Here is a 27,851-nt window from a genome sequence, read left to right as displayed (position 1 = left end):
CTCCTACTGTCTTGAGATTTCAGTGACCAGCACTGCTCACCCATCCGGACACACTGGCCGAGGGGACGCACTCCGCATGCAGCCCACCAGGACTGACGTAGTGGCAGATCACTGGGTGTTCAGGATCAGGTGTGCAGGATTTTAAAACAGGATTATAAAGTTGCATGAAACTAGAAATAGTGTGCAAACAAACCAAACCAGCACTTTATTTTAAAAAGTTTTATTCTGCAGATTTAGAAATTTGAGATTTTTTAATAACTGCAAAAGAAATTCAGTCACACCTAATGATTGATTAACAGAATGTGGTGTATTATCTAAACAGAAATGTTTAGTGGTGTATTATCTAAACAGAAATCGTGCTGATGTGCCATAATAAATTGTCTATTAGTAAAAAAATACACTTTAGGGCACAGCATTGTATCACAAATTACAGTAGGGATACTTTGCAAGAATTTAATCAAACTAGAGAATTCTGAGTAACTGTATCTTTTAAATGCAGCACTTAAAAATGTAACAATTCTGTGCATTCTTTTCCTTAAAAAAAATGACCTTGTGTGTGTCATAGAAATGCTGCTTTATTGCTGCAGAGGTCAAAGTTCAAGGCTCAAGAGGTACAGGAGAGAATACAAAGGTAGCCTTAAGAAACTTGTTTTGTTTATGTATAAAAAGGTAAAGTTTATAAAAGTTAATTTACAAACCAAGAACAAAAGTGGTATGCACGCATTATGTACAAGCATCCTTAAACAGCAAAGTTTTCAAATGCATAGCCAAAAAGAACAGAAAACCACTGCTCCTTGCCAAAAAAAGAGAAAAAAATCCCCAAATCACACCATTATTTTCTTCTGGGTGATTATACATTTCTGAAACCACCAAATCCACAATTTACTCAATCTCTTTCATGATACAGTATCTAGATGCACACAAAAGCCATAAAAACTTAGTAATACACAGAGAGAACAATCTAAGAATTAAAAACACGAGGGTAAGGCATTCCTGCTGGTTAGTATGTCTGTAGTGATATGGTTAATTTATAGATCCAAAGAGGCCATGGAACCAGTCTCACATGCTTTGGTGTCCTTCTCTAAGAAAAATGTGTTTTCATATACAGTAAGTAATTGTCTTTACTTGACCCCCCCCCAAAAACTATAAATTCCCCTTGCTGTACATTTCTGTTAAATCCACTACATTGGTTATATATTCCAGGTGCATTTTAAAAATGTGTGCATATTACCTCATGCATAATAAAATAAAATGTGTGTGCCAGGCCAGGGCCATAATAAAGTTTGAAACTGTACTTTGGAAAGAATAGAACTCAAATGCACCCCATTTACTGGCTGGTATTTTAACGGAAATCAATATGTGAAGTTAAGCAGTGACCATAAAAAAGTACAAAAATCATTACAAAGCAAAACATCTTTGAACCTCTTGCCAATGCCAACAGTTCTTCAATCACAAACATGCAGTTTGCAGCATGTCTTCTGACCATGGTTCAGGGGCATGCTCACTAATCTTCATCAGTTCAAACAAAATGCTCAATACTAACAAACTGCAGTATCAATTCTAAGAAAAGTATAATACTTGATAGAGTGGTTCCATTTAGGTGTAGTAAGTTTAACCCAGTTTCACATTATTTAATCAAGTTCCTATATTTTAAGAATTAAAAGTGGTCAATCAGGACAGAAACACAGTTTGCTCCAACAAGATAATTTGGATCTCCAGGAAGACACTTGTTTTGCCAGGTTTTAGGATCACCTATGAGAGAAAAAGAAGTTCATGTCATTTATAGTTGGTTCAACTGCTAGTCATAATGCCTTGCAATCATGTGGTAAACATAAATACATATATTTAGATATAATTTTCTTGTATTTCTTCAGCATATTACACATATCAAAAGTCTTAGTGCCATATTTCAATGGAATTTAAGGATTCGAAAGTTGTTCCAGATTTCTCTTTTATTATGTTTTCAAGTTCATACCTTTTAAAAAATGATTGAAAGTTAGGGTGACCATATGCCTGGGATAGTTCCAGTTTGCCCCCGAGTCCACAACAAACAGCACCCTTCTTTCACTTTCAAAAGTTTGGACAATAATTATATGGTCAACCATTGTAGTTGAATGAGAAATGTGTTCTCACACTCAACTACAGACCAACAAATGAAACCCTGAAAGTTCTGCAGAATCTAGCTCCTAAAGACCCTCCTCCTCGTTACAAAAAAAAAAAAAAATCAGTAAGACTGGAGCGGAGCTTCTTAGCCCTGATCCTGGCTGTGCAAGAAAGTCACCTGTGGAGCTTTGAAAACTCATTGAGTAGGTGAGTCTGAAGCAGGGCTTGGGATTTGAGTTTTTAAACAAGCTCTTAGCGATTGGGATTTGCAGCTGGTGAGAAGCAGCCCTGGGAGCGGACACTAAGTGCGAAGAAGGCTGGGATGGTGTATGTCTCTGTGGGATGCAGGTAAATGACATTCAAGGCTGCTGACTTTGCTTTCCTTACAGCAAGGCTCTCAACCAGGAGCGACTCTGCCCCCTGTGGGACAACGTCTGGAGATGTTTTGTTTGTCACAACCAGCACCCAGTGGGAGAAGCCAGGGAGGCTGCTAAACATCCCAGAATGCACAGGACAGTCTCTACAACAAAGCATTATCTGGCCAAAATGTCAAGAGTGCCAAGGCTGACAAACTCTGCCAATAGTAAGCTGTATATCACATAAGCAGCATGTGAGTCATGAAGGGCTGAGCAGTTCAAAACAGTAATTTCCTTTCACGGATATAGATGGGCTTACGCAATACCGTAGGTAACAAATTGTTTAGGCAAGGAGATAGAGTTATGACAACTCTTTGGAAGCAAATAAAAAAATTTTATCTTTAGGCTCAAGTTTCTTTCCAATACATTCATTTTTGTTGGGATTCAGTCAGTAGTTATCAAAATCTACCCGTGACTTTTTGAACAGAAATTTAAAGTGGCAAAACATTCTAAAGCCATACAAGATTACATAAAGGCACATTTCTCTTCTCAGTGAACGTACTCAAAATTTAACACAGGAAAGTTATTTCAGTCTAACAAAATAACTTACGTTCTGTGGCAAAAAACACTAGAATAACAAACCAAGAAATCATTTATGCTTCATATGACAGTTGGAAAAAATCACTTATAAAACAAATAATTACAATAAACAGTTATTTTAAGGACCCCCCATCCTAATTTGCTTTGGAGGACAATCAGAGCTTATGCTACAACCTGACTTTCAGAATATATGTTTTACATGCAGTTTTAAGAATATTAATTCATTAATTCAAACTAGCTAATAAAATGTTTCTCAGTGGAGTCCCTTAGGAAACAGCTTTAATATCTAGTGTGTTAAAATTAATTTATTAACTTTTTCCAGAAAATGGGGTAGCTGTGAACATCAGGAAATATATATTTATACATAACTTTTTACCGTGGGTAGTATTAAAATATGTTCCTATAATTTTTACACCATAAAACTCTATTTCATACTAAAACTGCATTAATTCTCACCTGATTTACCAAAAATTCAAAAGAAGGACTTTAAATCCTTATTTTTCTATATTAGGTTCAATTAAAGTGATCTGTAGCAAAAATGCAGAAAGTTCCAACTAGTAACTGACTTAAGTCACCCAAGGAAGTGAGAAATGTGAAAATGCAATGGAAGCTTTGAAATTATGATCTTAAGAGCAAAAAGCCATTTTAAAAAAGTGTGTATAATAGAAGTTGAGAGTTTTACATTGAAAAACCATGGCCAAGTATGATCACAGTGGAAGGTCTTTTGTCTTCAAGTTTCTCTGGTATATATACTTCATAAATTGAAAAATTAAAGAACGGTAAGCAAAACCGGAAATTATTACATAAAGGAATCAAATCATTTTAGTAAGAAAATGAGAATGCCTATGTGTATAGGGCAATGTCAGTTCTCCCACTGCATCTTAAAGATTTTGACAGAATAATTTTGTTGAACACCAAGAAATGTCAACCTTTGTCCAAATCATAAGTGTTTTAAAGGCAGAAACTTCTCTACCTTTCCATATTCATTTACAGTATATGCACCACAAAGAAATTTCACAACACTGGTGATGCCTACAAGGCCACAGGAACAGAGGTGGAGATGTGCTAACCAACAGCATGGGTAGCTCCATCAGCCCAAGGATCAATCAACGACAGTACCCAAAGCCCCCAAAGGACAGAGTGAAGACAGCATACCCGACGAGGAGTCGGATGATTTTAGAGCAAAAGACCAACCGTCAGGAGTCATGGACGCACAGTGTGGCAGGCGTAGCTCCACGGGCTTCAGGAACTTGAGGCCATGGGGCCCACACATCACTAAGGGGCTCAGCAGTGTTTCACCTAGAGTCAGGGAGGGGGAGGGGTGAGAGATTAGATGGCTGTCTTCCTTCTAGACCAGAGTTCTCCTCACTCCCCTTCTAATGATATGCTTTACAGCTAAATGGGGCTAGTTCTCTACAGCGGCACTCATCAAGGAAAATATAATGAAAATCACATATGTAATTTAAAGTTTGCCAGTAGCCACGTCAAAAAAAAGAGAAACAAGTGAAATGAATTTTAGTATTTAGTGTAACCCAATATATCCAAAACATTATTTCAACATGTAATCAGTACCCTAAGTTTTTGAAATCAGTGTATATTTTACACTTCCAGCGCATTTCAATTCAAAATAGCCACATTTCACGTGCTAAAGAGCCACAAGTAGCTGGTGGCTACTGCATTCAATCACAGGGTTCTTATACTATAAGATATATTCAAATGTATCTTTTATAAATGTTACTTATATCTTACATTTTTACTTATTTTTCTTATGCTTTTTTTGGTGAGGAAGATTGGCCCTGAGCTAACATCTTCCTCTTTTTTTCTCCCCAAAGCCCCAATACATAGTTGTATATCCTTGTCACAAGTCATTCTAGTTACCCCACATGGCATGCCACCACAGCATGGCCTGATAAACAGTGTGTAGGATGGGGCCCAGGATGTGAGCCTGCAAACCCCAGGCCGCAGAAGCGGAGCACACAAACTTAACCACTTGGCCACAGGGCCAGCCCCTGTCTTGCATTTTTAATGTTGTATTTTTGTTAAAGACTTGGTTTAAGAAATTCATGCAGGGCTGACATATGTTAGTATTCTGGCAAAATCTAAGAAAATGAGCTAAAGTAACGAATTTAAGGAAGTAAAGCACTGATGAAAGATTATAAAAAGAAGTTGTAACAGTTCCCCAAAGCCTTTCTGAGTGGGTGGTACCTAACCCATCTCTAGAGATGGAAGGGGTGAATGATTCAAAGATAAATTTGGTGAGGTCAGCTAAGACTGCCTGGTGGATAGGTGGAGAAATGTCCAATGGCCTGTCACCTGCCATCACTGTCACATTCACACTGAAAGTAAGCATTCCATCTGGAAGGTCTAGCATGCTCACCTCTACCACCCCGGCCTTACTGCAGGACACCCAACACATCCTCGCGATGCCATCCCAGGGCACTCCCTTCCAGTGTTCATTTGAAAGGCCCTCCTGATAGAAGGAACATGTTGTGGTTGGCCAGCGTGGAGGCAGAAAAGGGGTCTAGATTGTCCTCTCAACTGAGTACCACAAGCTTTGAAGAGCACATAGGACACTCAAGCTATTAAAACTAAGCAGAAAAATAAACACATTTACCTTTCTCCTTATCTAAAGGCGGGAGGATGCTGTTGTCTCGGCAGACCTTGAAATAGATTTCCTGCTCAATTCCTTCAGGAATGGCTCCTTGTGGGATAATTATACTAACACCAGTTTCTATGGAACTCAACACCCCACCATTGCTGTTAAATACGCCTCGGGCTGTGGCCACCACGGTATGACCATCCTCATCTTCATCCTCTTCCATAGCTGAAGGACTGAGAGTTCAGAAATGGCTAATGAGTAAATTCCCAATAATATACAGGAACTTTCATTATTATCATAATAGGTGGTTTCATTTTATTTCTCCATAAAAATCAAGTTATTTACCTTAACAAGATAAATTTTAAGTGACAGATTTTACTCATAGGGATAACTAAGCATATTCTTGGAGAAATCCATTTCATTTTTTAAGGTAACTAATCAAGTTACCACATTACTGATTTTTGCAACCAGAAGGTACAAAGCCTGACACCTGATACCGAACTACTACAGTTCATTGGTTTTAAGAAGCACATTTTAACATCTATAAAATTGATAGCAAGTTATGGTTTAATTAGTAGCATATTTTCCCTTTTGAGTGATATAAAAGACAATGGTGCATCTTACAACTGACAGCATCTTAGGCCTGATAAAATACATTAATTAGGTTCTATACCTCCCTAGGACTTTAAGTGTGCACACTTAATGGCCTTTCCTTAGCACTCCCTGAGTACCAGATGCCCTTGCTCTCAAAAGCAAGGCTTCCACAGTTCCATGAGGTGATAAAGACTTTGGTTTGGGTACACCCCAGATATCCATGGAAAAAAGACAGTACATCAACTTAGTACACAAAGAATACCAAAGGCAGATGGGATGCAGTATCAATGACTGCTTCAAAAATGGAGGTTATCAAGACTTCTTGGAGTAAAATTTTGAGCCAGGACCTACAGGTGAGCAGAAAGATGGACCGACAAAATTAAAAGTACGTGAAGGGCAGCTGCAGCTTCATTCCCGTCTGACCAGAGCATCGGGGACGGATGCTGACACCTGTGAGGAGCTGCCTGCTCTTCCCCATCCCTCACTGGTTGGGAGGCTCACAAAGAGGGGAAGGCAGCACATTTTCGTGACCATCTTTGTTCTTGGGAAGCAGACTGCAGGGGGCTGTCCTCGCCACCCTCAGTTCTGCCTGGGAGTGCTGCTGCTGCAGTGGGTGGCTTGAAAATGGAAGCGGATTTGGAAGGCTGAGGTGAGCTTACGTGTAGCCAGAATGGGTCTGGCCAATCACAATGTAACGAAGAGTGAGAAAGGAGTATGTGGAGTGTGGCTCCAGGCACACTTGCTCTGTCTCATTTGCTCAGACTTCTTACTCATGAAAACTATAAAAAGAGCTGCTGTTTTTTAACAATCACTTTGAGGTTATTACACCTTTATTCCTTTTTACATCACTGTTGAATAAACAGTGGACAAGGAACACAGATACTTATTTTTTTGAGATATTCTCCCACTCGTACCTCATCAGCTGAGGTTAGAGGTTATGGGAAGCCATAGGTGGTTAAGAGCATGGGCTCTGGGGTCGAGTGACCAGGGACTGAGTCTGGGCTCCCCTCACCCTAATGCTGTGACCCTGGCTAAGGTGCAATGTCACTCAACCTCAGTTCTTTGTAAAATGGGGATAATGACAATACCTACCGACCATATATGATTGTTGGCTTTACTATTTTACTGACATTGTCTTGTACCGCTTGCAGGACCTTCTACATAATGGCATTCATTGCAACAACATTTTGGACAACACTGTTCAAAGTCTGAGTTAAAATTATCGTTTCAAGTCCTACATCACACAAAATACATCAAACTCATGTAAGACAAATCTCAAGACCAAGAAAAAGGCAAAAATCTTACCTCACAGGAATAGCTTTAGGCACTGTGCTGATATTATTTATTTGATATTTAGGCTTATCTGCATGGAGGGAGAAAGTTTCAACTCCACTGTCAAACTCAGGAGGCTGTGCTGAACTGTGTGCTTTCACCAGAGTTTTTGGAGAAGTAGGGGGTTTTGAAGACAAGTCAGGTTTATGTGCAGTTTCACCTGGCAGAAGATTGTGATTGAATTTAGGACTTTCAAACTTGCGTTCAAACGGCCGAGCAGAACTGGTATATGGTTTTGGCGTGAATCGATTGTATGCTGGAGTGACTGTTTTCTGAGTCTGTTCAGCTCCATTAATTGGAGCTTTATCTTGGAAACTTTTCTGGGGATAGAAAGCAGACTGAGCAGTATCTTCTCGGTTTGGTGGTCTGAAAGTTGCTGGCTTATTCTGAGATGGAGGTGGGTCTGGTTTGGACACTAAGGAATTCTGAAAATCCAGTGATGCTGAATTACCTGAAAACAGAAATATATAAGTATTTTAGAAAATTCCTGAAAGAATTTTTAATGGCCCCTCTGCTGTCTCTCCCATCTTGACATATCCTGGTGTCAGAATCAAGGCCCAGGTTGGAGTTGCCACAGTCAGAGGGCAGCTCCTGAACCCTGGTGGCTGTGTGTGATGCTGAGGGACCAAGAGGTGGTAGAGATACATGTGGTGCTATCAGTGCACCCTGCTGCCTTGGAGTCAGGGTCATGCTGCTAAAGGTCCCGGTCTCCAAAGACTGGCTTCTAAATAACCCCTCTCCAATGCCCATAACAAATTCGAAACAAAATGACAAACTCAGCTATGTTAAAAAAAATCAGTACTATAAAACTCACCATAATTAAAGCCAAAAGAAAAGCCATAGCTTGGGAGAAGCTTTTTACAACATGCATAAGTGATAAAGAATTAGGATCCAAAACCTATAAAAAACACCCATACATCCATAAGAAAGATTCAAGTGAAGAAGAGGGGCAAAGACTTGAAGAGGTAAAACACAGAAGTGAAAACTAGAGTGCCCAGTGACCATACAATAAGGTACTCAACCTCACTATTAATTAGGAAAACACATACCTAAAACAAACAAAAAACATGAAATACCATTCCACAGCCATTAGATTGACAAAACTTAAGTTTGGTAATACCAAGTGTTGACAAAGATGTGGAACAACAGGAACTTCCATGTACTGCTGGTGGTAGTGTAAAACAGTACCAAGTGAATTCTATGAAATAATTAAGAAAAAAGTAGCATCAACGCTATACAAACTCTTTCAGAAAAGAGAGAACAAGGGAACATGTCCTAGCTCTCTTATGAAACTACAGAACCTAGATACCAAACTAGATGAGGACACCACAAGAAAATCATAAACCAAATTCCTTGTGAACATAGTAACATAATTTACTACATTAACAGAATAAATAAGAAAAATCTTATGATTATTTTAACACATGCTGAAAAAGCATCTGACAAAATGCTTTCAGCAAACTAGGAATAAAGGGAATATTCTAAAAATAAAGGGCAGCTACAAAAAACCTACAGCTAGTGTTGTAGGATGAAACATTAAATCCTCTCCCTAAGATGGGGAAGCAGCAAAAGCTGTCTGCTTTCTTCACTTCTACTCAACATTTTACTGCAGGTCCCAGTTAGCACAAAAAGGCAAGAAAAAGAAATAAAAGGCATAAGGATTGGAAAATTAGAACTAAAACTTTCTTAATCTGTAGACATGATAGTACATAAAGAAAATCCTATCATGAAGTAATATCCATCCACAACTACAACTTGTTGGGTTGAAGACTTAGCCTGGAATTTGACTCCTACATAAATAATAGAGAAGTATTATTTCTAATAGCAGAATGTCAACAGGAGAATGAATAAATTGTGGAATATTCTTAGGGTAAAATATACAGCTTTTAATTTTTTTGAAAGAGCCAAATAAAAGAGTGTTGAGAGGTGGAGGCAACAGTTTCCCTTTCAGGGAGTGTGATGAAAGAGTGAAGAGACATGAAGGTGGTTTGAGGAGGAGACACAGTCAAAGAAAGGTGCTCTTAACAATGGAATAGGTGACCTGCATGAATAGGTGACCTGCATGTCTGAAGGCAGAGGGAAGGATTTCATGGAAAGGGAGAGAATGTTAAGAGACAGGGAGAAAGACGAAGAAAGCGGAAATGGGGGAGAGAGGTTGGCCAATGGCCCAGGAAGAGGGGTCACCATGGGTAAGGGAAAACAGTTATTGCTCAGAGAGAGGTGAAGGAAAGAATATGGGTGAAAATGCAGGCATACAGCTATTAAAATGAGTAAATTAGAGCTATGCTATCTACCTTATTGAGACATTGCCACAGAACATAAACGTAAAACGCAAGGTGCAAAGCAATACATATTATATAAACTTAATGGCTTTCCTATGTTCTTGTCTGAAGATGGAATACAAGAATTTTTACAAACCAACACTCAAATATTTAGATCCATACATACTAGTAAGCAAACACTACTTCCAGAAATTGAGCTATGTTAATAAAACAGATTAAAATCTATTTATCTAAAAGGCTTATCCGATAAATGATCATAGTCACAAAAACAGGATCTGTACTTTTAACAAAACCCTTACTTTTCATTGCTCCCAGCCTAAAACTTACAAGTATGTATTTCTTGTATGAAAAACCACTTTGCTTAGGAACTACAAGAATTTAACTTTATAAGTATTACTCTATTATAGTGGTAATGCCAACTTCTGAAGTTCCTACCTTCACCATGTCCTCCCTTGGCATGTGTGTGGAGGGCGAGAGAAGAGCTGGAGCCGGGCTGAGAAGGCTGGGTGTACTGGGAGGGCAATGGAGGAGGGGGGGGAGTGGCCTGGATTGGGTCATAGCGTTTCTCACCAAATGATCTCTCCAAAGCATCAGCTTCAGTAGACTTTCCCCTGTGAAAAAAATAAAGAAATGCCAACATCTGAAAATGTATAAATGTATTCACATTTACAAAATAAGTTCTCATTCCTCTAAGTATCCTTAAGTTTTAAAAAAAATATATAGAATTTCACAATATACAAACAAATTCAACCATTCATCAGCACAAGAAATGTAAAGACATCACAGATACTTTAAGAATATTAGCAAAACCACCAGAGGACGGCAACCAAAAGGCAGATGAAATTTTGGGTATACTAGTAATATTTAATGGTGTTGTTTACAAAAAATAGTAATGGCTGATAGGTTTAAGAAAGTTTTGCAAGTATTAAAAAAATTATTTATTGGCCCAAATCCTCCTTAGATTCACTTCTGATTTTGTATCTAAGGTACAAAGCCCTGGCTTCTGGCATTCTCAGGCAGGGTACCACAAAAAATGTCACAGACCAGGCGTTGGCAAGTTTTTTATTAAAGGGCTGGACATGAAATGTTTTCAGCTTTTTGGGCCATTCAAACTCTGTCCAAAAGCAGCCATAGACACTATGTAAATGAACGAGTGTGGCCGTGTTCTACTAACATTAAAATACTAGACATCTTTTACTTTAAACTTTGTCCTTGATTTACCAGATCCATTTTTTGTTTAATAACTGCTAGAGTAGCAGCATTGCTTGATTTTACAAGGCTCATTTAAGTCATTTGGGCCATGTATATTTTTTCAGATTGCGAATTGTTAATATGTCACACACAAAATTCTCACACAAATGTTTAAAATAGACCCATAATTGCAACATTGCCATCTAAACCTTCGCAGAGAGCAAAAGCTGCACTGGCTTTATGTGCACTAAAACAATACGGACATTTGGAGTGCACTTTCAGGAAGAAGTCCAGTTTTACCATCAGCTTTAAAACTATACAGTTATCTTGCTTTCAGGCATTTAGACTAAGCATTTGCAAACGACATCAAAATCTGAAAGTGCACATAATGCCAATGACACAGTGAGGGACACCTATGTAACAGCCTCACATTAATGTCAGTCTTACCACTTGACGTTCCTTTTCAGGTAGTCATAGCTAGTGTAAGAGCCAAGAAATCTAGGTGATGGCAAAGCAAGCGCAATGGAAAAATGAAAGAAAACGGTCAATCTAACCAATAAGCAAATTTGCAGCAAATGGAACGCAAATGTCATTTTAACATATCAACCAAAAAGTACATATCCATCATTTCAGAATAATTTGATCTATAAAAGAAAATATCACTGACATTTAGCTAGGGAAATTATTGATCAATAAACCAAGTAATGTCATTCGGTCCTGCTGGCCTGCCTGCCCTCCACGTACTCTAACTGGTGTTGCTAGGGAGCAGCAATGTGTCTGAGCTTTACTCCTCTTCCACCTCTGCCCACTTCTGCTGCAGATGGTAGTGGTGAATACAGAAAGGAACTAAATAAAGCAGCAGTACTAAGGATAATCAGTGGGTCCTGAATAACTGAGAACAAAATGCTCCATTAATAGAAAGGGCTAGGCAAGAGAATTCTCTAGGTGAAAATACAGGAGGAAGTGATACAACATGACAGCTTCACTGATCCCCAGCAGGGTTCATGATGAATTGGTAAGTAGAAATAAGCATACCTCTAAAACATGACTATGATTAACATGCTCCTTTCTAGCAAGACCTTATCCATCCCCAGTTTTAAAGCTAAGCCCTGTGGTGGGTGGAGCCTATTTGTAAAGCTGCCATGCTTTAATCTCATAGCCTCTCTCACTGAATAATGTCACATGCACGCAAAATCAACCTAACATCAACCTTACACTTAGTTCTTAAAAAGCTGAAAACCACCATCATTTATTTTGAGACCTGGAAGTCTCATAAATTGAGTCTTGAGAGAGATTCTAGTGACAAAAAATCCCTAGTTGCCCTGAAGAAGTTGACTCAATCTCTGGGCTGGGTCATGTGCACAGACCCAGAGGGAGATTGCTCTTCCAGCCCTGTCTTAGAATCCTGGAAACTTCTAACTTGCTTTGGAGGTGAATGTCTGAGCTGCTATCTCCTAACCTCCCCAATTCCAATCCAGCTTTAGGGAACTGTAAGACAGGGTGATATCTTGCTTTCTGGGGTATTTGTCTTGTGCTAACAAAGATTTCTCCCCTCTCTGATTTCCACCATTTTTGAGGTGTGTTTTTAAGTGGAAGATAAGCACATATTACCTGGAAGAAGATAACTTTGCTGTTTCTATATTTTACTTTAGGAAATAAAGGCCTGTAGACAGTCTATTGGTGACAAACAACACATGGTTTTGAAATGTAGGACAAAGGTCCCATATTTTAAACAACTTTAACAATTGGAAAGTTGTTTAATTGGGCTAAAGAGTAAAACAGCATGAGAAGGGAAGGTAGAGAAAAAACTTTCTCTCTTAAGTCATCTTTTATGATCCTACTCTCCTTCCCAATTCTCTAACCATTAAATACCTGTATGGGAAAATGCAGCACAACTGGGAAGTTTTAATTTCATACTACAAAGGGAGGAAATGCATACCAGTATCCATCTCAAGTTACACTTTCTAACTCCCACAACATTCACAACAGTAAAACCATGCTGAGTCCTGAGTGAATTCACAAAGACAGATAGTTAACTATTTCGTTCCAAGGTAACAGATCATTGTGAAACCTCTGGCCAGATAACACTGGTTCCTCCCAGAGCTGTGTTTGTGAACAGGAGGGGAACTGACACACCTAGTGCCCTGTGCCCGAGTTTCATTCACTCAACAAGCCCCCGCCCACCAATACTACACAGTGCTCTAGACCCTGTCTCAAAGCTTACATCACACATACATTATTAAGTCTTCTTTGCAGAAAATCAAATTAACACAAAACGAAAAATGCCTTGTCATTTGATTCCTGGGCAAAACTTTTTACTTACTTTTTAGACCTAAATATAGTCTTTTAAGGCAGTATTCTATTTACCAAGTAGGTAAAAGGATAGCTAAACTCTGTGTCTTTAAACTACACCCCTGGACCCTCTTCTGACAGGAATGAATGTGCTAATAGCTTAAGTAAGAAGGATTACTTAAGGGTACAGCCTTCTACCCTATCAGACGTGAGCTCCTGAGGCTCAGTGCCTGGCTCACTGAGTCTGGACAGTCTAGATGCAGGAGACACCTCTCTAGTGTTGTTAGGGAGCTTCATGACACTAGCATAAGACACTGCTTGCACTGAACAGAACCCCACTGCAGCACTCAAATTGTGCACTTGTATTTCTCATAAACTGCTTTCTTCTGTAGACAAAAATTTCAATGAATGACAATGGGAAAAAGGTTTAAAATTTTCATTTCAAGTGATGTCTTAGAAACAAAGGTCATAATTAAAACTAGGTTTTTAATACTAGAGGTTTTAAAGCATATTCTAAAAGAATTTTCACTGAATAGTAAATGACAAATGATAGCTAGGTTCAGACAATCCCAAGCATCTAATTCAGTAAAACTCTGTATGTTTCTGAACTTAAGACACAAGTGATGGCTTTTTGATGTGTCAACTCGGCCAGGCTGAACTATAGTCCCAGTTATTCAATCAGACAGTAATGGAGATGTTGCTGTGCAGGGAATTTTCAGACGTAATGCCTCTCATCAGTGGAGTTTTAAGTTAATCAAAAGGGAGATTATTTGGCTGGGCCCTTTTAAAGAGAACTTAGGCCTTCTCTAAGCTCAGAGACTCCCAGACAGCTCCGAATCTTCCCATCCTCCCCTACGGAGTTAGGACTTGCTTAGCCAGGTCCCACAACTGTGTAAACAAATTCCTTGCAATAAATCCACACCTGTTTTTCATTCTTGTGGGTTTGTTTAGTTGAAGTATGAACCCACCTGTGCCTGTGTGGGTTTATACCCGACTCTCAGTACCAAATTCTCTATCACTCAGGTTTCAAGTAGAGTGGCAGAACCAGCAGGAACCACCAGGAACACAGGCACAAGCGGGTTTATACTCCAACAAAACCCACAAGAAAGAAAAACAAACCAACAAAAAAACCAACAGACAAGTAAACAGAAGGCAGCAGCACAGAAGAGGGAGAAGACTGGGAGTCAAGAAACTTGGCATTTAGTCCTGGCTCGCCCCTGTCCCATCCCTCACTGGATCTTGGTTTCCTTACATATAAAACTGGACCAGAAATCTCTAGTCTCCTCAAGCTCCAATAATATAAGCTCTTTCTTGCCTTGAAAAAAACCCCAACTCCATCATCTTCCCTCAAACAATGCTGCCCCACCCATCCCTGTTTTTGTATTTAAAAGACAAAAACAGAAAAGAAGGGAAAGGACCGGCATTAGTGTGCCGTACAGAAGGGAGAGATTCTGATTATTTCACTTAAAGTCAGTGTCTTGACAGTTTACTCTCTCTTACCTCAAAACTCTTTGATTTTAACATCTTTCCTAATACGAAAACTTTATATATCTGATATTAGAGTTTAAGAACAAAAAACAAACACACATTTTAGAGCTAGGAAGTATGCACAGTGCTGAAGCCCTAGAGCCCTCAGAAATCACGTACTGTACACTTCACGTGATTAACTCCATTTTACGCACTCGAACCTGGAAGTCTCATCTTATTTCTAAAAGGCAAGTCTTAGTGAAATAACTTACTTCAAAGAATAACCAGAAAAATTTGTTTGGTTCTGAGAAGGAACTGGCTTGGCAGGCTCTGAGAGATGGCTAGCAGGAATGTGTGGAGAAGGCTTGTTCTCAAAACTTCTTCGGTCAAAGTATGAGAGCTGCTTTCGATAATATTCTTCATCTTCCTCAGGATCATAATGATTTGACCGGACAATATCTTCAGGTGGCTTCAGTTGAGGTTTTTGAGGTTCTGGGACCCTGACAATGAATGACAAAGGGAACAACTTTTCAGCTGTTAATCTCACACAGAAAATGGAATGTATAAATCTTTTATGTTGGCCTTTCACTGCTGTGATTATTCAGAATCTGGCTGAGCAGTCCAATAGTCAAAATGGACATTCCAAATCCCTGTCCTCATACATTATATACTCAAAAGGCAGCCCTCTTCTGGCTCATGAGTCCTTTAACACACCTAATAAGCTTGCTAATTATCTGATTAGAGGCTTCATAGCCAGTTAGAAGCAGTTAACTAGAAAGAGAGAAGGGGACGTAACGAAGACAGTGGAGAACTTCTTGAAACACTCACACCAATGTCAGCAACAAGTAATAACTGAGAGAATTTAAGAACTTTAAAAAGGATTTTTAAGAACTTTACTCTAGATCAATAAATGTTCCTCATATAAGGAAATGGCTCTATACAGTCCCAAGTTCCAGAGGGCAGAGGAAGCAGATGGGGAAGAACATTATTAAACAATTTAATACACTGTTATGTATGCTCTGCTTAGTAAATGTTAGAAACTTTGCATCAAAAATGGATAAACTTAGGGGCTGTCCCATGGCCGAGTGGTTAAATTCGCGTGCTCTGCTTTGGCGGCCCGGGGTTTTGCCTGTTTAGATCCTGGGTGCAGACATGACATCACTCGTCAGGCCATGCTGAGACGGCGTCCCACATGGCACAACTAGAAGGACCCACAGCTAAAAATACGCAACTATGTACCAGGAGGCTTTGGGAGAAAAAGGAAAAATAAAATCTTTAAAAAAAAAAAAAGGATAAACTTAAATAGATTTCACACACAAAAAAAGAGCTAAGCTTTCAGTTATTAGAAGTTTATATTATGTAAAACAGCTCATTTGCTAATGATACTGGCTAAAGGAGATACCACAGTAATTTACATTTTCATGAAAAGAAGTAGACATCATTAAAATAAGAGGGAAATGTGTATGTTAGATAGTAGTTAGTACTTCCTCTTTATTACAAGCACAAATGTAAGCAAATAAAACACATTAGTCAGGCAGAAGAACTGTAGCCAATCCAGTCTGTCACTTATTAGCAGTATGATGGGGCCACGGTTAAGAGCACAGCTGGCCAGGTTTCTCTCCTAGCTCTACCAAGTCCTGTAAGCGACTTAACCCCTCTCAGCTTCAGTGCCTCTTTAAAATGGGGAAAACAACCGTATTTCCTCATTGCACTGAAGTGCTTAGCACAATGGCAGGGACGTGGTGCATGCTCACTAAATGATTAATTTGTTATTCTAGCCAATCTAAGTCTGTTTCCTTACCCCTAAAAACTAGGAGTTCACATGTCTGAAAGTACTTTTAAAACTGAAAAACATACTACAAAATGTTAGGGCTTTAAAGTTTTTATTTTAATCATTTGCTAGAAAAGTAGCTTTTCGAAAGATCTGTTTCAGAAGGTATAATAAAGACCTTTCTTTTTCTTTCTAGGACTAGTGCTTTAATTAGAAAGGCTGGCAGTTTTCATTTAAGGACAAACAAGATCCTCTCCCTTTCTCCTTCCCTCCCCTATTAACACAGTACAAGGCTTGCTAACTGACTAAGAGGGTCAGATTCCTGGTCAGTTCCACACCACAAACACCACAAAGTGTACCTACCTGTAGAGTGTTTTGTCATGTTCACTGAACTGATTTTGAGGAGTGGCTTTAGGACCAATGATGGGAGCAACTGGAGGTTTAGATGCTACCTCTGGAGGCTGCAAAAAATAAGACAAACATGCCCCAAAACAGATAATTACAAAACAGGCTTCTTTTGCAGGGGGTGGTGTGGGGAGGTGAGGTTAAGAAGCATTTTGAACCACTCTTCACTGAATGTGTCTACGTATCCAAGGCAGGAAAGACATACGTACCTTAAAACTAGTGGTGTGGTTTTCATCCTTCTTGTTCTCCAAAGATGCAGATCTTTTGTTTTCAAACATTTTAACTCTAGTGAGCACAGACTGTGGTTTCATTGCTGGATCTTCCTCTTCTTCAGTGAGAGTTGGGGGTGGAGGCAGTGGCTTCGTACTTGAAGGCAGAACTTCCGGCTTCTGCTGAGATGCAGGTATTAGAGGAGTGACAACTGCAGCACCATGGAGAGGCTCATAATGGCCTGCTTTAGAGGTAAGTCCTTGTGATGGTACTTGCTCATAACTTCGTGGGTATTGGTCAAAATACTGCTTGGCCTCAGAGGCCTTATGGCCTGCTGAAGAATAGGGCTGTGCTTCTGGTCTGTATCTGTTATGTATGTCATATCCAGGAGCTGCTTGCTCTTCATGTCGTAGGGTGGAGGTTCTAGGTGGTTGGTCATAGCGTGGTCTGCTGTCATAGGACAGAGGAGTTGGCTCTTCAAAACGTGGGAAATACCCTCGTTCTGAGGACTCTTCAGGATGCTGTCTGGAGTCAAGGTCTCGAGGGTGCTGATTATCAAAAGAAGGCCGAGGTTGGTAGGGCTGTTTGTCATCATAATATGACCACTGCTCTTCATATGTAGGGATGCGATCTTCATAGTGTAGACGATGGTCATAGTTTCGAGAAAACTGTTCTGCATAGCTTGAGGAGTCATATCTATATGTGGGCTGCTCAAGGTCTCTGCTGGCTTGTTTCTCCACATATGGGGGCTGGGCTTCATAGCTCAGGTTAGGCTCTTTGTCTGCCCTCTGCCCTGGGTGACCAACAGCCGGCTGTTTCAAAACATGATTCTGTCTCATCATGTCCTCAGGATAAGGATCCTTTCTATATACCTGTATAAAAAATTCATGTATGAGTACAAAGGCTGGTTTTTAATTCTAGTCTACTTTAATAGATAAACTATGATTTAATATGTGAAAATGGTATGGTCTACCATTTATTACCAGGACAGAAAGAGATTAGCAGAGAAAGCTAGTTTAAGTGAAAGCTCAAAATTTATAATGCAGATAGGGGCTTTTAAGTTTTAGCATGTACTAAATGAAAAGTGAGTTAATTATTAAATTTAGTATAAAATTAATGCACTGAACTACCGATTCTGCTTGATTTGGATACTGAAAATAGAAATCATAAAGAAAATTTATGGATGCTATAATCTATAAAACATAAAAATGTTTATGATGGGTCTCAACTACATATTAAGGAATCCTGAAAGATACTGAAAACCAAAAAATAAAAATAATAAAAATATTAAGCACAAATCCCAATTAAAAGGCTTGTTTTGAAATAATCAGTATACCACTGGAAGCCATGCAAACTACAAAACTGAAATGATCTGTACTGATTTGAAAGCACTATGGTGTATAAGCCCACAGTAACAGAGCAAAAGGAACACTTAAAGGGCAAAGCAAAAATGATCATGTGCTAGACTGATGGAGAGCAACAAATTAGTGCAATGCTGCAGCACAGGTACCTTTGTTGGATCTACATGCGACGACAGTGATGCTTCTTGATCTCTTAGCATTATGTGAGCTGCCTCAGAACTTGGTGTTCTTAAAGAATCAGCTTGTGGTGAGTAAGAGGTGGGAGGAGCTGGGGTGAGCTCCTCCAGTCTGACATTAGTTAAATTTACATTATGATTAACAGCAGAGGTTGATGATGCTGGGTTTGTTTCAGGCGAAAGATAAGGGACTGGAGATGAGGCTTCTGCTTTCTGTGAAGTGTTTAAAATATTTTAAATATAGTGTTTCTGTTTATTGCTAACTTCCCACTTCCATTTATAGTGGCTGGTAGACATACATTTTAAGCGTGCTGGATAACAAAACTATGACCTCATGTCCTAAATTTTTTTAAAAAATGCAGTATACTTCTGTGTAAGATGAACACACAGTTTAGAATTAAGTCCTTGCGATTCTTAAATCAAAATTAAAGTTTAATTCTTAATCTGGAGAAAGGATAAAATATACTCTTTAACTCAATCACCATATTCTAAAATTTAATAATGCACCTCTAACTACAAAACGTTGAATGCTTGCTGCTTACCTGTTGAGAGGCTGTTTTAAATCCAGGGGAGTCTATTCTATGAATTGGTTGTGGCTGCGCTTGTGGTGAATAAGAAGGATATGTTTGATTTTCATGATGCATTCCAGAGGAGTCCTCTCTTACAGGCTCAGAGGACCGTGTAATGGCAGACTCCGGTGGAGTCCCAACCTCATCATTAAGAGTTTCATCTAGTTCTTGATCAGTGTAGGCCCCGCCTTCTGTATCTGTGTCTTCATAGTCAGAAGTGTGTCTACTGTCCGTGCTATACATTGAGTATTCACTACCTGGGGCTGACAGGTAGGACAGACGATCATCATGCAAATCAAGGTCATCACTTGTAGCACCATCCGCCTGGGTCAAATAAAAGTAAATTAAAAATTTTATTCAGTAGTTCTTTAAGAGATGGCCTTTATTTTACAAGAGAGATTGAAAAGGATATTTTTCTTGGGAGAAATCACATCTATTTCTCGAAACTTCCGGTGAGGAAAGGTCAAGAAGATTGTACAGTGACACATGCAGACACACAGAGCATCGTTTGAGATCTGAAGGGCTCGGATGAATGAAATGTTGGCTGGTCAGCCAGGAGAAAGCTGGACTCTGGGGCCCAGCCCCAGAAAACAATGAAGAAACCCTGGCACCACTCAGGTTTATAAAACCTGTCAGTCACTAACTTTTCAGCCCAAAGTGAGGTAAAGAGGGAGAATGCTACCAAACCAAGCTCACAGAAACAAGGACACACTGACGGAACAGCACACGTGAGAATAACTATGAAAATAAATGCCACAGTTCAAGTTGAGTAAGAGCTTATACACATATATATATACACATATGCTTATATATACATACATATATATATATATATATAAATAAAATAACTTTTTTAAAAAGTTGGTGTTTGGCCCTGAAGCTTTTATAAAACCCAGTGGAAAAGCACTACCTAACTGCTGGTTGCCTCATTAAATTAAGAATTTTAAAGTTATTTTTCACAGATCCAGGATCCAATGGATGGCGAGGGAGATATACAGTTATACTTCTCTTTCACAAGTACTTAAGAGCTGAGTTAGTTTTCAATAGTTTACATTATCTTCTGAGTAGACCACAAAGAAAATGAGAAGTATTTGAGGGAAAGGGAGCTAAAGAGTTGCTGCAGCAGGCTGTCAGTGGACACTAATTTGAAACTAGTACCTGGATTAAACAGAACAGTCCCTGAAGATCTTGCCTGGACATTGTGCCCAGTTAGGAACGAGAGCTGAAGGATCTGGAATCCAGAATTCAGACAATCCCCCTTCCATTTCAGCATGGACTGAAGGACAAACATAAGGCTGGAGCCACCTGAACTGAGCTTTCCATGCCGTCCCATGCCTGGCTCTGCAAGAGCCTGCCCCTGAGCACTGCCTTCCTGATACAAAAGACTAGGGCGTGTCAGACCTCCTGGTGGCTCTAGTTTTCAACTGAACACTTTCAGGGCTGGGGAGAGGGAGAATCCTAGGGCTCTGCTCTGGATTACAACAGAGTCTCTCCCACTGAAAGTTCAATGGCTTCTAAAACTTTGTAATGGCTACTGCAAAAGAGAAGTCTTCTTGCTATCTACTCTACCCTTTAACTTGCCAGGGTTCTGGACAGCTATAACCCAGTAGCAGGCCAGGGAAATATTTAAGGCCTCAGGAAAGAATAACTTGGAACTCCTCAATCCACCTAGCTTGTGCAGTGGTATGAAATGCAGAAGTGAGCAAGGACCATAGCTTGCTTTGAACCAGGAAATGCCATAAGCCTAACACGTTAAGAAAGCCTCAGGACGACTTTTCTTAGTTTAGTAGGGAACATACAAGACTGTATCAGATCTTGCAAAAAGGAACTCTTTCTAGCAATTAGATCCAAGTAGCTCAGGAAGTCCATGAGAAATGAAGTGGTTTTAGTTTAAGAATCTATCTATTCTGATAAAACATACTTGAATGGAAAGGGGGGATAAATCAAGCTTGATTTAAACTGTAACAAATTTTTCTAATTTATAAAGTACATCAATCTATCCTAATAATAAGTGACTTACTTTTCCTCTCAAAAAAAAGTCGTGGGAGCTAAGACCTTTATTTTAAAATTCAGGCAAAGAAAAGCAGCACACAATACTACCATGAAGAGAAATTACAGAAAATTAAGATTTGCGGATTAAAAAAAACCTCTTGGATAGGTAGGCAGTATACTTTGTGCATTTATAAATTAATTTCATTTCAAGAATCACCAGTGATGGCTGTTAACACTCTACCTGACTATGGCTGCTAACAGAATTGTGCCGTTACAGAAGATTAGTATGGAGAGGACTGCAATCCTTTTTATCAAATGCCACAAGAGTAAAAATTAGTGTGTTGCTATAAAGTGGTGTAGTGGGTTTTTTCCACCTTGATTTATCTATCAAGTGTCCCAGCTTGTATGTCAGTTATTCAAAGTGGTCTGCTGATCTCATATGCACAGTCCATCCCCCAGAGTGGTACTGATGAGAAAAACCACGATTCTGACACATTAGCACAGGTGGGAATAACAGTCACTACCTCTAGATGTAAATATTTTAACATCTCTTCTTGCAGAGGCTGTGTTTTCTGGATAAGGGGCACAGTGGTCCTAAGTATGCAGCATGCACTACCAGCGCATCTGTAGCTTTTTGGCCAGGCAGAGGAATGTACGGGCCATGCAGGGGCAAAACACAACAAAACCAAGCCAACAAGGAAAAATAAAAAAGTAAATAAATAAAGAGATATTCTCAGTCTTCCTTAGCAATCAAAATCTATTAATACTGTACTGTTCTGAAAGTAAAAGACATTAAAAACAAAAGGTTCCTTCACCTGTATACTTTGAGAAAACTATTAATTCTCCCAACCAAATGAACAGATTTTTCCCATCAAAGAGTGCTATAAAACTAGAAAGATTGACAAAAGAAGGTAGTTATTTTAGAGCTATTTGAATGTATACAAAATCAAAATTCAAAGCCAAAAGGAAAGTACTGCTTTGCCTAACATTTCCTGGTAAATTTTAAGAATGTTAACAGGTGCTAAGTGGGAAAAAAACCCCTCTAGGTAAGAATTTGGGGAAATGCTTAACCAAAGTAGTAAAGTATATTCTCTACTTCAGGCTTCTCAAAGCCTTTAACGTGTGGCTCTTGGACCCTCAAGGGGGCTGTGGTTTGCAGTAGTCCCCACCATCACCTGCCTTCAGAGTGGCTTTGTTCTCAGAGAAAGTCCCGAATCTCATGCGCTGAGGAAAGCACTTTGGGGAACACTCATCCAGCTCACCCAACTCCCCTCATTTTCAGAGGGGAAACTAAAGCCAGGTTCAAAAGTCATTCCTCACTCAGATAGGGGCAGAGTCAGAACTCAGCCCTGCTCTTTTGGTTATAATTTGAGAATTCTCTAAGAGAACACACTGAAGTGGTAATTCAATAGGTGGGGAAATTTTAGATCTCTTACTATCAAAAACAACTTTCATAACCCCTACATACAAATTTAAAAAACCTAAAAGCTAACTCTCCCAAAATTACTCTAATATGTTGACCCAATTAGAAAATAATGGTAACTCAAAGGCATCTCTGATTAGGTTATATAATTTATTGAACAGGTAAAAAAAGTAACAGGAAATTTCTTACCTTTCCCTCAGAAACCCATACCAACTGGTTCTGTTGTTGTTGAATTGCTTCTTTTAATGCACCATACCAACCATCATTCATTGAATTTAGGTTAATTGTAGCTGAAAACAAATTAACAACATTGTTTTATGGTTAGAAGACTGTCAAAAGTCAGAATTCATTCAACCTTGCTTAGAGCTCAATTATCACTGAGTTATTGAAAGATGATGTTTGAGGATACAAACCTTTGAAATTTCTATTTCAGCATGGTACATTTTCTTTCAATCAAACAGCAACTGTTAATACAACAGTTGGAAAGCTTCCAGGCACAGGTCACCTAACTTTTAGTATGAAAACAACACATTTTTTGCCTACATATTGTTGCCCAGACACTTTAAGCTGAAAGAAGGCCTTTAATATACTCACTTGTGAAAAGATGGTGATTATTTTTACGAAGTTTATGGGACCGCTCATATAATTTCCTGGCACTTTTCCGAGATTCTGGACATAACCTCATTCTCATAGTTTTCACACCTTGCTTAGAATCAGGGTTAAGGAAGACTACAATTGGATACCACTGGGCGTAATTCAGACGATCAACTGCATTTGGTGTTACATCTAATAAAGCATGTTTGTCCTGGAGAGACACACACAAAAATAAACAAGGACATGAGATAGTTAAGTAAGAATCATCACCTTCTGAAAACGTCACAGCTTGGACTATATTCCACAGGGAATGGACCTTTAATTGTGCTCCAAAATGTCTCAGGAGCATGTTAGAAAAATTTGTGATCAGAAATTAATTCAATGTAATTTCTAGCACAATTTAAAAAAAATAACTTTTTAACGAGCTAACTTTGAAGACAGCCCCAATACTTGCAAGTTGACAGTATTATCTGTGTTTGGTTAGAGTGAAAATAAGTATAACAATTCAATGTTCCTGACACAATCTTAAAGAGTAACATATTCCTTACGCATATGTCAAAGTGCGACTTGAATTGTACTAACGCAATATAAAGTCTCTATTAATATATCTGAACACTGTACACACTTTTTTGCGATAATGAAAGATCATCTTTTGATGCATGTAATACTATTCCACTGAAAGTAATTATCATAACGTCTTGCAGTAAGGGCTTAAGTTTCTTATAGGTATAACAGTAATAATTTTAGAAAAACTACCTTCTATATGTTCCAAGAAATGCATCATTAGGCGATTTCTTCATTGTGTGAACATCACAGAGCAAGCTTACACACACCTAGATGATACAGGTACTACACACCTAGGCTATATGGTACTAATCTTATGGGACCACCACTGTATATGTGGTCTGTTGTTGACCGAAACATCGTTATGTGGCGCTTGACTGTATTTTCAAATTAACTAAACCCCACCTCACTCAAAAACACAACATTCACAGCATATAATGAAATACATCAATCTTCAATAACTTACTTGATCTATTATTTGCTTTATTGTATGAAGACGAATAATGCCAGAGCTTCGCTGGTCAGTTCCAGCATCTCGTGGTTCACTTTCTATCCAGGAAAAAACCAAAATATCAAATTTCCATTGGTTAGATCAGTTTCTCAAGTACTGGGCACTAGTGACACATTGGGCTCCGCAATACCCAGCTGTGGGGGCTGACCTGTGCACTATGGCCTATTTAGCAGCATTCCTGGCCTCCACCAGCTAGACGCCTCTCAGCTCCATTGCAACAAATAAAAATGTCTCCAGACATGGCCAAATGTCCTCGAAGGGGCAGAACTGTCCCTGGCTGAGAACCACTGGATTAGAGCAATGTTTCCCAACAATGCTGGGATTAGGAGCAGGGAAGTGAGGTACTTGCCTTAGACACAAAATTTAAATTAAAATTAATAACAAATTAGTAATCCATAATAGACAACACGTCAAAATTTTAAAAAGAATTAAAAAATGGAACTTGAGTAAAAATTATTTAAGACTGTCACTTAGGTAAGCTAAATTTTCAAATATGGTGATTCTCTCAACTGAAAATGAGCTAAAAATGTAGACTTAAAAAATAATACTGATGAGTTTGTTTCCATTAAAGCCAGGAAAGTAAAATTATAAATTCTGGGTTTGGTATAAATAAAATATTTCAACTTAAAATGTGAGTTTTAATATGCATATTTTTCAAAAGTTTTCCAACTACTTTAATGTTCTGGAAAAAAACTGGCCATTAAAAAAGCATAAAAACATGTATATAGGGATACACATTCTTTTCTTTTGCCTAAGCCTCCAATAGGGCTTGGCATGGCACTATTTCCAAATATAGTGTGACACACAGAGAAAACAGTATTATCTGTCTGGCACACTGAGATAAACTGAGGAGACTTCTCCTGGGCAGAGCCCGACCAAGCCACTGAGGGCTGATGAGATCAGTACCTGGGCAGGTCCATAACCCATCAGCAACACTGCTGTAGCAGACTGGCTGGGAAGCTCTGGGTTAGAGACCTTTTTTATAGCAGTAGAAAGGGAACCCGGGAGCAGAGAAGGCCATTAGTTTGTAACTGTGAGACGGCCTGTGGTTTCATATTGGTCACCTGTCCTTTCCTACTGGTGTATAACATGCCAAATTCAGCACAGCCTGACTTGTAACCAAGAATCTCAGAGGTCCAATTTACATGAAATTCTTCACATTTTAAAAAAGCAAAGCAGTGTCTGTGACTGTGGTCACAAGGAAAGCTTGAAAACAAAGGAAGAGCTCTGGTGTTTCAGACCAGACAAAGGCAGCGATTCAGAAGGACAAAAGTCACACTGAGGGATAAGGTGAATGAATCTAGAGAATGAGACTATCATGAGACAAAGCTCCCTGGGAAAAGAGGGCAGAATTTCAAATCTGGTGGACATGGGAGAATTAGAGAGAGAGAGACCAACTTGAAGGTTTGGTTGGAGAAAATGCTACTAATTCCTTAACTCAAAAGACTCTCATTAGAGTCAAAGAGGATACATAACTAAGCTATCTGAGTCCCTCTGATAAGAGCCTGGATGTAGGGTAAACCCAATTAAACAAATCAATTCCTCTTTAAGATAGAGGTTTGTAAATCTTCACATTTGCTCTTTCTGAGTTTAAAAAACCTAAGTTTGGTTATGGGCGGGGACACCATCAACCTCTTCAGGCAAAATGTTACTCTACAAACAATGACCAAAAAAAGATCTCTTCTGAAAAAAACTAACAAACTGAACGGGTAATCAGCAATAATCTATAACTTGCTCAAATTTTACTATCATTTGTATGCAAATTTTCTGAATTTCAGAAAATAAATATCCTCATTCAACTTCACCAGCAACCAAATGAAAAGCAATATAATAATAAGGCAATGTCCTGATTCTTTAAATTAGTACTTATGTAGTTTAAAAATGTGAATGAGTGTCTCATACAGAGCCACTGGGGAACAACAAAGGCAGAGCCTTTGTAGCCAGAAAAAGTTCATGTCCTAGGGTTCATTCCTTTCTATCTTTGGGAATTTGTCCAAGAAAATCACCATAAATATGGAAAAAGCTATATTCTTGAGGATTTAAAATCTTTGGGAAACAAGGTAAAGTATAAACAAGCAAACAAAATATGAACAGATTTCTGCATCCTTTATAATAGTAAAATATAAAATTGAAACAAACTATATAAACAATAGAAGGCTAATCAACCACAATTTGATTGTAGAATAGATAATAAAATGCAAATATGGTATTACCTATTAAAAAATGGTATAAATAAAATTTTGCAAAAGTATGGTTATAAAGGGTGGAAAAAACACAAAAAGGTCAAATTTAGGGTGATGGTGCTATATGTCAAAATTAGTTTTCTAACTTTTCCAAATAAAGAATGATAATTTTTGATTAGAAAAAAAATAGTTTGAGTTTTTACAAATAACTTAAAGCAAGGGTCATAACTACGTCTGTATATTTAAAGTACCATAATAGCTAAACTAATAAAAAAAATCTGCAAGCAAAATCTATTAGGCATTTAAAGCACTACAGCTTCAATATTTATGTTTAACATTAACTTACTATAACTGTCTGCAATAATAACTGATAGCATGAATCATGCTTTCATTACCCTTTTCACATATTTGAGAATTTCTGTTAGCTTAATAACTGAAAGCCCTGGATTGTAGCCAGAAAGGGTTGGGTTCAAAGCCAAGTTTTGTGACTCATTAGCTGAGTGTCATCAGGAAAGTTTAGACTAAAGAGGTTGGTGATGGTCCCGACCATAACCACCCTAAGGCTCAGCTTGCTTGACTTCAGCATAGGCAGTCTAATACTTACCCCATGGTGATACCGCCAGGATTAAGCAAGACTGTGTGCTAAGCAGTTTTCATATGAAGCCTAGAACTTCATAATGGTGATTCTTCTTATTATTAAAGAGAATTGGTAGAACAAGGACACAATCACTCAGGGTTTCCCTCCAAATTAAATATATGGGGTAAACTGCAAATTTTGACCTACAAAAAGGTTTTTTTCTATTAAGTCAATGGATCAGACCTATCCTTTAGAGGAGTAACTAGTAAACAAACACCCACAACCTCATCTTAAGCCAATCTTGAGGCTACTCACTTGCAATCTGATAAATATCTGGTTCTTCTCTTGCCAGCTTTTCCCTGGCAACATCAGCTATTGGTCCAAAGATGGTTACAGGCCTCAGAAATCCAGCTGGGTAAAAATTAAAAAAAAAAGTATCATAGTTTATACCTTTTCTTTTTTAAGCATATTGACATTAAAGGGTATTAGATTAGTCCGTAGAAAATACACTACCTTCTCGAAGAACAACTCTTTCATATGCTGGAAACTTTGTTTGAACTGGCTGAGCTGACAAATCCTCTCTGCTTTTTCGAAGATTTCTCTTGGAGCTGCGAAGACCCCGGAATCTCCAGAAGTCAGCTCGGTCTCCTCCTGCTGTTTTTGGAAGTGTGTATTGTACACTGGCCAACTGCTCAGCTC

At 38.7% G+C, this 27,851-nt stretch overlaps 1 protein-coding gene across 23 annotated transcripts in view; it reads right to left on the bottom strand.

Moving 5' to 3' along the window:
* Positions 1–204: 204 nt before the first annotated feature.
* Positions 205–27,851, bottom strand: part of TJP1 (tight junction protein 1) — a 236,065-nt gene continuing 208,418 nt past the window's right edge. For 6 of the 23 annotated variants that reach the window (XM_070571641.1, XM_070571543.1, XM_070571591.1 and 3 more), the window contains 15 exons: positions 27,666–27,850; positions 27,468–27,563; positions 24,348–24,430; positions 23,318–23,528; positions 22,913–23,013; positions 19,282–19,632; positions 18,713–18,952; positions 17,202–18,074; positions 16,951–17,048; positions 15,089–15,316; positions 10,302–10,477; positions 7,558–8,035; positions 5,674–5,891; positions 4,215–4,358; positions 205–1,752 (listed from right to left, as the gene is read on the bottom strand). In XM_070571641.1, the coding sequence (XP_070427742.1) occupies positions 1,658–1,752; positions 4,215–4,358; positions 5,674–5,891; positions 7,558–8,035; positions 10,302–10,477; positions 15,089–15,316; positions 16,951–17,048; positions 17,202–18,074; positions 18,713–18,952; positions 19,282–19,632; positions 22,913–23,013; positions 23,318–23,528; positions 24,348–24,430; positions 27,468–27,563; positions 27,666–27,850 (3,577 nt within the window). In that variant the 3' untranslated portion in view covers positions 205–1,657. The remainder of the gene's footprint in view (positions 1,753–4,214; positions 4,359–5,673; positions 5,892–7,557; positions 8,036–10,301; positions 10,478–15,088; positions 15,317–16,950; positions 17,049–17,201; positions 18,075–18,712; positions 18,953–19,281; positions 19,633–22,912; positions 23,014–23,317; positions 23,529–24,347; positions 24,431–27,467; positions 27,564–27,665; position 27,851) is intronic. The other 17 variants (XM_070571556.1, XM_070571676.1, XM_070571654.1 and 14 more) reach the window with 5 other exon arrangements.

Source organism: Equus przewalskii, chromosome 1 (genome assembly GCF_037783145.1).
Source record: "Equus przewalskii isolate Varuska chromosome 1, EquPr2, whole genome shotgun sequence".
Classification (NCBI taxonomy): Eukaryota; Metazoa; Chordata; class Mammalia; order Perissodactyla; family Equidae; genus Equus; species Equus przewalskii.
The sequence above is the reverse complement of the archived record's forward strand: the minus strand, read 5'-3'. Positions and strand labels throughout refer to the sequence as shown.